Below are 12,942 nucleotides of genomic sequence, written 5' to 3'. Positions count from 1 at the left end.
GAAAATCCGACAGCACCTCCCCTAAGGGTAGGACTAACCAAAAATTACCTGCACTGAAAACACACTTCTAAAAACATCCCCTAATTCCTCCCACGTTACTACAATTTGTTTCAACAAAATTTCAACACTTTAAAAAATAACAGCAACTCAGTGCATAAATAATAATTATACGTCCAATATAGTATACAGAGCATTATACAGATAAATGTGGAATTTATAAAATGACAGATAAGGAAGCAATACAAGATGGAGAGGAAAAAGGGAAGAAATACTTCTTGAACTTCGGCAACGAACTGAGATGTTGGGCTCGCCCCGGACAATCAATGTCTCCAACCTGGACCTAGGGGAACAGAATTTAAGAGCGTGAGATGCTAATCATCTCAGTGAGTGACCATATCTACTGTACACCTTTAATACTTATAATATACCAAATAAAAAGGATTTAATTAATCAATACCGAACAATTAAATAAATATATAAATAAACAATTGAGGTAACAATTTCTCTCAAAATCCTCACTATTCACTCCGTTGGAAATGTTCCCCTTTTAAAACATTTTCACAAAACCCGACATTCGTACTTCCCGAAAACCAAGGGACCAAATAATTTAATAAACAACAAATAAATAAATAAATACCCCAAATATAAATAAACTGCAATAAATTATAATAAATAACTTTTGTACTCTTTGGGGTTTGAAATTTCTATCCGAAAAATTTGTACTTGATGCACCACACCATATACCAGTGATGCCCTCCGATACCCAGCGTCCTGAGCACTGACTGGCGGGGAGATTAAAGAGAGAAACTTGCAAACGGTACTTCGGCGTCCCGACAGTACCGCTGCTGAAACCATCATCCCGGCCAAGGAGGGGGACGGCTGTGTGCACTATATCAGACTTGCCTGCCCACGGTCCAATGGCAACTACGGGAGAAATAATACTTGCGCGCTAAACCACATAATACTTGCACGCTAAACCACGTGTCCATACACCAGAACACCAATACTGTATGAGTGCGTCTAAAAAAATAATTATTAAACCAACCGTACCGTTTTCCAAAATTACCGTGGGAAATATACCAAAATTTCACACTTACCATCCCACATATTTTTATTTAACAAACCGATACGAAAACATCGATAACAAACAAAACTATAATTTTCTCGTAGTACGAGATTCAACCATTAAAATACCGCGGGCATAATTTATAAAATTAAACCACCAACTTAAACAAATATTTTCATAAAATATTTAACCCAATTATGACCGAAAAATAATATAGAATCCAAAGACAACGAATTACTGAAAATACTTGCTCATGTGTAATAAATACCATTTAATCACAATAATAAAAAAATCGGGAATTTCTTAATAACCCAAAAATTCCCTTTAGCACCAACGGGTAAATATATATATAAAATAATAATTTTTTTTTCCGACTATATTTAAATTCCACCACATGAGCATAATTTCAGATACCAATTTAACAGCAATTAAATATAATTAATTACCCCAAAATATTTATTAAAGGTTGGTCACTCACCTAGAGCACGCAATTAAACCATGATCCACCATGGGATCAATTCCACAACTCACCCGTGCTCCTAGAACACAATTCACACACAATCAAATAAATTAATATTTTATTCGGGTAAATAATACCCGGTACCCGGGGGGTCAAACACAAACGTTATCCAAAATAGTCAAATAATATACCGAATCGAAGCTTGAGTGACGAGGATTACAAATCCGGTCTCCATCGACCCCAATTTCGTCGGAGGTGGCCGGAATTTGGTCGGAAAGCTTCGGCCGGTTTTCAATTCCTCGTATCTCGTAAACCGCTTCGAATTTTTGAGATTGGAGGCCATATTTGAATTCAGAGGACCCAAAATAGGGGGAGAGGAGGTTTAATTCAGACTGGGCTGGCCGGAAAACACAAGAAAAGAGGAGAGAGAAATTTTTCCGGCCAGCGGCTTCTCCGGCCCGATCGGGGCGCGTCCGGCGGCCGGTGACCGTGAAAATTGGCGGCCGAGCTCGCCTCCTCCCTCCGCTCATCACTGGCTGGCGCGTGTGGACTATGGGTGGCCGAAATTTAAAAACACGGTGAGGCTGAGAGGGAGAAAGGAAAGGAAAGGAAGAAGAAAAGAAGAAGAAGGAAGAAGAAGAAGAAGAAGAAGAAGAACGGGGCTGGGTCCCCTTTTTTCCCACGTGGGGGAAAAGAAAAGAAAAAGAAAATGAAATAAAAATAATTAAATAATTAAATAATAATATTATTATTTAAAATAATAATAAAATTATATGATATTACACATGGTTGACATGTGGCACCTCACTATGGTGACACATGGTCACCTTCATTAAGTCACACGTGGCACATCGTTACGCGTTTAAAAAATAATATTAAAATAATACGGTGTTTGAAAAACTCTACAGGTCCATAACTTTCAAACCACATGTCCAAATCAGACGTGCCGCTAGTCTACGGACTCGTATCGACGAACACTTTACAACCATGCATGAGTCAAAGCTCAACCTTGCATGAATAAAAAGTCAACTCCGGCACCCCTTGGACAGTTTGGACCTCAACTTGTTTTGCTCATAACTTTCAAACCGTAGCTCCGTTTTCAACGTGCTGCTAGTCTACGAACTCGTGCCAACGTGTACTTCATAACGGTACCCCAGTCAACCTAGAATTCCAACCGGAACAAAATGTCAACTTTTGACCCCTTCAGTCAACGGTCAACAGTCAACCTCGGTCAACGTGCAAAAATTCCGGCATGGTTCAGGACGGGGTGTTACAACATGGGTTTCGCCATGGTACCGTGAGGTTGGATTCAGCCCGTAGGATATTATTGCCATGGACTTTGAGGTTGGGTTTATCCCACAGATTATTATTGCCACGATACCGTGAGATTGGGTTCAGCCCACAGGATATTATTGCCACGAAACATGAGGTTGGGTATGTCTCGATGGTTTACTATTTCCACAATACGTTTTGGATATTAAGGATCGTGAGGTGGATGTATCCCATGATTTACAGATTGGTACATCGAATAGTACATGGTATACGTTTGAATATATTATTGACTTTCAAATATTGTGGTTATTTTTGCATTTTCATATTTATTTCATGGAAATATATTTATAAGATTTTATACTCAAATATTTATATCTTGTTTAAAATCTTTTGTTATATTATATTGATCGTTCATTTTTTTTCTATACTTTTGAGCATCGATTTTATGATATTAAATTGGGGTACAAGATCGGATTTTATGAAATGATTTTTAAACGGAGAATTTTTCAAACGAGTGATTTGAGAGGTCTTGAAAGAAATATTTTTACAGAAATAAATTAATATTTTTCTATTATACTATTCTACTAATTGAGATTTTTTAATCTCACGTTTTACTTGTTTTACATTAATTCCTTTAGGTCCAGGCAGTTAATAGCAGTCAACTTTGTGCTTAATTGTCACTTCGTTCTTCCGCGACAGCAGCAGTATTTATCTTTTCTTATCTTACCTTTATCTTTCCGGACTCGTTCATTATTTATTTGTACTTCTAAACTTTGTTAACACTCTTAGAATGTTCTAATCTATGTTTTGGACTTAGTAGAGATCATATTACTTATATGTATAGTTATGGCCTATGGTACTATAGGCCGGTTGTGGATTTGTGCTGTTATTGATTTATTTTATATTTATATATTGAGGTATTATTAATAATGCATGTGTTCGTTGTCCACGTTTTAAGTGAGATTCCATTGAATATCCTCTAAAGATTGTTTAGTGGAACTTCACCAGGGGAACCACCCGGGAGATCCTGGGAGGGTTCCCGGGACGAATCTTGTCACTTCATGTTATACACACTTCAATCCAATCATTCAAAAGACAAAAAAGAAACTGTTGGATAAAATCATTTTAGCCACTTTGGTTATTAGTATTATTTTTTTGGGTGTATTTTACCCACTTTGGTTTTGGAGGTTGGGACAAAAACTTTTTTTTGATTCCCACGTCATTCATTTCAAATTTCATTATATTGAAGTTACATTTATGATGGTAAAAAAAAAAAGAAAAAAAAAAAGATCCATAAGCACCAAAAAAACAAGTGCCAAAACAAATATCTATATATATATATTGAATAAAAAGAAATAGCTAAGAAATTAAAAAAAAAAAAGAATCTTGTGTTAAAAAAAAAAAAAAAACACTTTCTGGAAATGCTACATAACTAAAGCAAGTAAAAACCAATGGCAAAAAATAAAAATAAAAATTATATATTTTTATTTGGTTATTTTCATATTTATAATATTCCTTTTATTAATATAAAATTTCTACAAATTATATTGTAATTGCATAATAAAAGTTAATACAGTTATTTGATATAAAAAATCTTGTCATTCCGTTCATTTTTTCCTTTATATATCAAAGTATGGCATAGATACTTTCAAATAGATACACAATTTTTCATCCTTCCGCTTTTCTATTTCCCTTTCTCTTCCGTCCTTACTACTTCTGCTTCCCATACGTGTTTTCAATAATTTCGTCAGGCTTACCTTGGATCCTGCAATGAATTGGCTTGAACCAGATTTTTATTATTTGATTGGAAAATATTCGATTGAAAGTCATTGAGCGCACTTAAATTTTGTATATAAAGTATCTGCTGTAAAATAAAACTAGAGTTGAAAAAGTAATAGTTTTGAATCCACCATACATGTGGTTCTCGTGATACGAATAGGACGAAAATTAGAAAATCACTGAATAAATGGGAATCAAACTTTCCTCTCTCTCTCTCTCTCTCTCTCTCTCTCAGAGTAAAATGATGTCTACTTTTAATAATATCACCAAAAAAGTTTGTCTAATTTTAATAATTGTTTTTCGCAACTTTTAATCTGAAATTGACTTGGTTTTGATGGCCGACTGTCGTACATAAGTTTTTCTTCAACGTGATTATTCTACCATATACTTTCCAGGTTATAAATAGGATATCCATGATATCGATAAGCAAACAAACAAACATAAATTATATCCCATCGATCACTACTTCTTCAATGACTATTTCTTGGCTCTTCCTCTTTAGTCTCATTTCCACTCTGCTCGTCACTGCTCATCACTCATCTGCCAATCAACATGACCGCAAGGCAATATATTTATCCACATCCTTCAGTTAAATTAATAATCTTTCTTCTGATCAGTTGAATCTTATCCCTAAGATATGCTTTTGAAGGCATTATATATAAATTATCTACTGGGCTATATTTAGCATTTAGCAACATATTACTGTTAATAAGAATCGTACTACCGCTAATACGTTCAGTATAAATTGTCAAATGGAGTTCAGTAAGTAACTTTTATATATATGCATGTAAAAGGTGGCATTCTCTGGAATTGATTAACATAGAGACGAGCTTCATTAATTAATTATTATTATTATTATTGTTTTTTTTAATGAAATTGTGAATACAGGTTTATGTTGTGTACATGGGTGACATGCCAAAGGAAGAAGTTTCCACATCGCTTCTTCACCTAAGTATGCTGGAAAGGGTCATACGCAGGTTGCACTTTAACATAAGAGAATTACTAATTGAACTGAAAAACAATCTTTCTACAGTACCATAAATTTTAAATTTCTGTGCCATCCCTATTTAATTTTTTTATTTTCTGGGTAGAAAAAAACTTATATAAAACGGGTACCAGTCCCAAACAGTTTATTGACACGTGTCAAAACTTGTCACATGTAAATATATATATATATATAAAATAAAAAAATCTGAAATGTCCTTTCTTCTGCATCCCCTTAATCTTCTTTTATGGGTTTCACTGCTCATCTCATCTCCGTAAGAATAAAAGTTTTCTTCTTGAAGATTTAGACGAAAAGAACGATTTTAGGAAGAAAACAAAACACTGAGAATTATTGGCCCCTTTGGTTTCGAAATTTCTATAAAATGATTTTGTGATTGTTTATAGATGTATACAAGTTTTTATACTTTATATCTTTATCTGTCTTTTTCTCTGTCTAAACCTGTTTCTCTCCATTTTTTATACGAATTGATTCTTCTCAACTGATCAGTTTGGTTGCTGTGGAGAGAAGAGACCCTTTGAACATTTTTAGCCTCCTCTATGCTCTGAAATCGACAGTAATTGTGGGAAAAATTATAATGTTTCTGTTTTGCTTGTTTAAATTCAAACTTTCGTTCAATGGAGATATGTCAGCCATTAACCCAGCCATAGGCGAAGAAAAGGCTTTGCAGAAGATGTTGAGGACCGTTCGTGTTTGGCTCTTTTTGAATAAAATTATTAAAAAATATATATATAGATGACATGGCAAGGTTTTCTCCTGCAGATGGAATTTTTTTCTTAAAAAAATAAAAAAAATTATGAAAAAACTTCAGATTTCAACATATAAGTCAATTTTAGAATTTCAAAACTAAAGAGTAAAAAATAAATATAGTTAGTTCAGCAAATTTAAACGTTTATGCAACTGTATAGAGTTCCTTTTACAATGATAATTAGCAACAATGATTGACCTTTTATTTTCCCATGTGTGCACATAATTCAGCAATGATATTGTTCCAGCTGAATCTCTCCTTCATAGCTACAAAAGGAGTTTCAATGGTTTTGCTGCCAAGCTTACAAAGGAAGAGGCAGATAAAATATCTAGTGGGTGAAATTTCTTTCCTAATAATATCATTATGCATTTGTGTTGGAATTAATCTTATTATTATCATTATTATTATTATTATTGTTATTGCCATTGATTTTAAAACTCTGAATTATACATAGGAATGAAGGGAGTAGTGTCAGTGTTCAAAAGTCGAAAGATGAAATTCCATACAACAAAGTCATGGGATTTCATCGGATTTCCACATAATGTTAAAAGATCCAAAATTGAAAGCGACATCATTGTAGGAATTATTGACAGTGGAATTTGGCCAGAATCTCCTAGCTTTCATGACAAAGGATTTGGTCCACCACCTGCCAAATGGAAGGGCACTTGCCAGGGCTCATCCAACTTTACTTGCAACAAGTACGTAAACATGTTAATTTGGGGAATATATATATATATATATATACAGATTTGAAATGGTGAAAATGTGAAGGATTTATGGAGAGAAACAGCTATCTTTGGCAGTCAAATTATGTTGCTCTAACTGACTGTAAGTAACTATCCTTCTCAATAAATCCTTTACAGTTCTTCACCATATCAAAATCAAAACTGTGTGACCACCAGTATGGTTGGATGCAAGAAGCACTGACAAACTATCTAGTGTTCAATCCCACATCGTTTTGATATGGGATGCAAGATGATTCAAATATAAAAATAATCACTTTTATAATACCGAATTCTTTTCAAAGTGATTATCTTCAGATTTAAAAGAAATTTGTAGTTAAAAGTCCTTTAGCCGGCATTGATTGAATTGGTGACAAAATCAGCCACTAACTTATAAACTGACGAAGGAAAAAAAAAAAAAAAAAAAGGTTCATATTTGAGATACGATATTGGGTAAACTGTGTTGGACTCTCCATTTTAAATTTAATTTCATTAATTTTAATTTTCAATAATTAATTTGAATTAAATTTAAAATAATCAAAATATCCAATCCAATTCAGTAATGCATCTTAAACCGATCAAAAGTCTCCCTCCAAGTCTTCGAAAAGAAGACAAAATCAGGGATGCAGATACAAAAGTATGTTAGGGGGAGCCAAGCCATTACTTAACAGTGGTTAAGTAGAGTTGTTAATTGAGTTTAAAAAGAAAATTGTTTGATTGTTAAATGAAAGACTTCCTATTTTTGATATTATAAAATACAGCTTCTTTAAAAATGTATTTAGCTAGCGTTAGAAAATGAAAAATATCTACAAAATTAAATATTAAAAGCAAAATAAGAATCAAATTAAAAGAGTAAACTAATTAAAAAAAAATCTAAAACAAAAAAATTCAAAATAAAGAGCCAAGTTCTAAAAATAGTACTAAGCATGAAATGGTTGTCAATTATTACATAATTAAACTACAAATATGAATTAATATATAATCTTTAAAGTAATGAGGTTTCTAATTGATGATGCATTTTACAATAAATACAAATTTTAGTAGATAAGTTGATAGTTGACGGAGGGGTGGGGCGATTATCCTGTTAAATAAATCAAATTAGATGTTTAAACATAATCTTTGAAACTCTATTAGATAAATTTGAAATTATTGCCCCACTAAGCCATAAGGTGGCTCCACCACAGGACAAAACTATTGTTTATATATATATATATATAATAATCATAGCTTTGAAACTTGCTAAGATTTAAAAAAATAAAAAAGTGGTCAAAGCATTAATAGTTAAACAAATCCAGGTAAAATCCTTTCATACTCGACTTTTATTTTTAATTATAAGGAGTGAAAAAAACATATTGTTATTTCACTAGTTGAAAAATTAAAGCCGACCATTTATATATTAATTGTTGAAAAATTAAAGGAAACCATTATATTTTATATATATATATATATATTATATATAAATCAATATATTACATGAGGTATAAAGTCAAGATATCTTACATTAAAAAGTGTATATAGGTATGGTTGGAAGTGTTTTTTTTATAAACACTTATTTTTCATAGCACTTTTATTAATAAGTGTTTCATAAAATAAATGATAAGGCATGCTTGAATGTACTTTTAAAGCTTTCATAAGTGCTTTCAAGAGTAAAAAAGCACATACGATCGTTTTTGGCCCAAAAAAAAAAAAAAAACTGATTATATGAATAAGTAGGATAAAAAATTAATTGTTTTTAGTCTAGATTAATGATTAACCATTTGTTTAAATATATCCATGTCAATTTGGTCGTATGCTTTGACTACACCATATATATATATATAAATATATCTAATACAGCAAAATTGTCGGAGCAAAGTACTACAAAGCCGATGGACAATTTTCAAAAGACGATTTACAGTCACCAAGAGATTCAGATGGGCATGGGACACACACAGCATCTACAGCAGCCGGAGGCATAGTGAACAAAGCAAGTCAATTGGGATTTGGGTTTGGGACCGCAAGAGGAGGAGTTCCATCAGCTCGTATTGCTGTCTATAAAGTAGGCTGGTCTGATGGCATCGATGATGCTGACATTCTAGCAGCATTCGATGATGCAATCGCCGATGGCGTCGATATAATCTCGGCTTCTATCGGAACAGAAGAACCTCAAGATTATTTCATGGGTGGAGTGGTAATTGGATCCTTTCATGCTATGAGAAAAGGAATATTGACCTCTACCTCTGCTGGTAATGATGGTCCAAGCCCTTTTACTATCACAAACTTGGCACCTTGGCTTCTTTCTGTTGCTGCCACCACCATAAATCGAGAGTTTTTGACCAAGGTTTGGTTGGGTAACAACAAGATCTTTGAGGTACTTACCCCAAAAATAATAATAATAATAAAAAATCTATGAAGCGATCTAGGAATTAATTAATTAATAGTAAAAATATCTCATTTGAATTTAGCAAAGCATATATTATATGTGTGCACGATATGAAACTAATACTTGTTCTTCTTTTACTAACCATGTATAGGGCGATCAAATAAATCCATTTGACCTCAAAAATCAAACATTTCCCTTAATATATGGTGGAAGCGCATCAAACAGCGGATATGATGCCAGGTAATCCAAGTTCACAAAGATTGCAATTAATTATTATTTGTCTTTCCCTCTAGTGATGATCACTAAGAGGATGGGACAAGCATCAGCAGACGTGAAATTTTGATTTGATGGATTTTATATGTTAATCGGTAGTTAGGTTTTGTTTGTTATTGATTTTGGGAATTTTAAAATCAATTATGAAAGAATTTTTGATAACTTAGATGTTTGGTAAAAAGAGAATAGGATTAATTATTTGAGAAATTTACATAGAAACTTATAAAATCAAGTTCTAAGATGATTTTAAAAATTTTACTGTTAAAATAGGTAAATTTAAATATCTAAAATATTTTTAACTAATTAACATAATACCACATTATGTTTATCTTTTATTATATCAAATAATCATATTCAAATCAAAACTTTTCTAAATAAAAATTCTAATATGAACCATTCACTTTAATATCTAAATAAATGTAAAATATATATATATAAACAAATACTTTTTTTACTGTTAAGTATTTTATTTTAAAATTGAAATTTGGACGAAAAATAAAAAATCATATATTTTAAAGTAATATTTTTTTATGATTTATTACATATTATTTAATTTTAGTATAAAAATTATTATAACATTGCTATATATAAATCAATATTTTTAGAAAAAAATTATTTACATCATGTCCATTTTAATAAATTATAAAATTTACAGCAATTCAATTTAATAAATTATAAAAAACTTAATAACTTTTATACCTTACACTACTTTTATTAATATAAATTGTTAAACATTTTACTAATTCTTTTTCAGCACGGCAAAAGCCGACTTTTTCTCCAGCATAACTACAATTGATCCTTTGAAAATCTAAACATACTTTATTAAGCTTAAGTTTCTCGTATAACTTCTCCAGTTTAATTATAATTGGGTATATAAAATATGCGGCACCCAGGCCGATAGGATTTTTTTCTTCTTCTTTTTTGTTTTTCTTGGCGTCTTTTCTTATATCAAATTATTATTAAATCTCCGCACAATTTTTTTGATAATGATATGACCCACACTCACATGGGTGGGTTTCCTTATGATTGTGTTTGAAAAGTTTGGTACTTTGGGAGAACCTGATTTTTTTGCACATCCACATGCTAGTTGCATGATCTAATTAACCGAAGAGTCACACTGATCAAAACAGAGACTATAAAATAATACTGAATATGCAGCGAATGCGACATAAACTCGTTGGACGAAAAATTGGTGAAGGGTAAAATTGTTTACTGCGATAGCAATTCAGATGGAGAAGGACCACTTCTGGCTGGTGCCGCTGGTTTTTTAGGTAAAGGCCGACTTTTTGGAGACACAAGTTTTAATCTGCCTTTGCCTGGATCTTCGCTTAGTTATAACGAAGCTGGTGAAGTTTACAAGTACATTAGAAGCAACAGGTATAATATTAGATTAGTTTAATATCAAATTTAAACGAATAATTTTACAAAAAAATTTCTAATTTTAATTTGTAAAATAATGCACAGCAATCCTATTGCAACCATATCGAGAAGTAAGGAGGTTACTGATGCACGGTCCCCTTACATACCCAACTATTCATCAAGAGGTCCAAATCCATTCACTCCTAATATTCTCAAAGTATGTTCTTAGAAGATTGTTACTGAGATTTTTTTGCTAACCAATTTACCAAATTTATGTTTAATTATTTGTATCGATTTCAAGCAATTAATTAATCTCCTCTACAAACTCGTTTCTATGTTCCTATAGCCAGATATAGCGGCCCCTGGATCTGTAATTCTAGCAGCGTGGTCTCCAATTGCTCCAAGTACAGACTTAGGTGTTAAAGGATTGAGGTACAATATAATTTCAGGAACATCAATGGCTTGCCCACATGCTACTGCTGCGGCTGCATATATCAAATCATTCCACCCTACATGATCTCCTGCTGCTATCAGATCCTCCCTCATGACTACTGGTAGGTTTAACCTTTTGTCACGTTTAATATATAGGTCTGGATTGTATTGAATGAAGAGGACTATTAAAAGTCTAAAATAACCAATCAATTTTGAGCTGCGTCTGATCTAATTAACCGGTGTGGTTTAAAATAATACATTATAATCCAATTCAATCTAATCTTACATATTAAGCTGTTCCTTGATATATATAGTCAAAGTTTTGTTATCTGCCACACATGATGAAAATGTAGAAGTTATTTTTATAGGTGTACTATTAACTGATGGCTAAACAAATAATATTTCACAAATTTTATATATACATTTTTTTGCAGCAAAGCGCTTAAGTTCCAAGATCAACCCTGACGCTGAATTTGCATATGGTTCTGGCCTGATAAACCCTATTAAGGCACCTTATCCTGGTTTGGTTTATGATACTGATGAGCTTGACTATGTCAAGTTTTTGTGTGGAGCAGGCTACACTAATGACGACATTTTGCAGTATATAACAGGGACTAATAAAGTCAAGTGTTCCAAAGGGAATAGCATATCAGCCACTAACCTAAATTATCCTTCCTTTGCTCTTTCAACCTCTACTTCAGAATCAATCACTCACGTTTTCCATAGGACAGTTACAAATGTCGGGTCAGCACATTCCAAGTATAAAGCTAAAGTGGTTGCCCCGAAAGGACTAAATGTAATCGTAAGCCCTAGCGTTTTATCTTTCACATCTATTGGGCAAAAGCTATCGTTTACCGTCACCCTTAAGGGGAAAATAGATGGAGTCATTGCCTCTACTTCTTTGTTGTGGGATGATGGTACCTTCCAAGTGAGGAGCCCCATCATTGTTTATATAGCTCCATGAAATGGTGATGCATGTATGAGAGAATAGATTGATCAGCTAGAGCTGAGGGGAAATTACAAAAATAAGATTTCTATGTACAATTTGCTCTCCTTGTAGAGTAAATTGTGTTATGTGCTGTTTATAAAAAAAAATTATGTGCTACGGCGGCAATATTATTATGACGATTTGTTTCTTTTTCATAACTTATTCCATCATAGCTTGATACATATATATATTTGCATCCATGGATGGAAAAAAAATCTAGAAATTAATGGTAGCTGCAGGTGTCTGCATTTTACCTTTTTTTTTTTTTTTTTTTTTTTTTTTTGTTGGTTTTTTGAAGGTGATATAAGCGCGCGTTAAACAGCCCAAAATAGAGCCCACAGGGCAAACAAGGACGACCCTACATGTTGAAATATAAACTTAATTTTTGGGTCGTTTTGAACATTGGGCTTTTTTGACTAATTATATGTTTGGGTCTTGGGTCATTGTATTGGTTTGTGATGCTTTTTGTGGGCCCGAT

General features: G+C 32.6%; 1 protein-coding gene across 1 annotated transcript; it reads left to right on the top strand.

The window, feature by feature from the left end:
* The first annotated feature begins 5,205 nt into the window (after positions 1 to 5,205).
* On the top strand, positions 5,206 to 12,586 carry LOC107413429 (cucumisin). The gene is given in 9 exon segments (XM_060819470.1): positions 5,206 to 5,554; positions 6,559 to 6,659; positions 6,783 to 7,026; positions 8,887 to 9,400; positions 9,564 to 9,652; positions 10,844 to 11,062; positions 11,150 to 11,261; positions 11,391 to 11,598; positions 11,911 to 12,586. Coding segments are annotated over 9 exon segments (2,091 nt in total). The 5' UTR covers positions 5,206 to 5,480; the 3' UTR covers positions 12,441 to 12,586.
* The last annotated feature ends 356 nt before the right edge of the window (positions 12,587 to 12,942 follow it).

Source organism: Ziziphus jujuba, chromosome 8 (assembly GCF_031755915.1).
Source record: "Ziziphus jujuba cultivar Dongzao chromosome 8, ASM3175591v1".
NCBI lineage: Eukaryota > Viridiplantae > Streptophyta > Magnoliopsida > Rosales > Rhamnaceae > Ziziphus > Ziziphus jujuba.
Note: the sequence above shows the minus strand (reverse complement) of the source record. Positions and strands in the feature narration are given on the sequence as shown.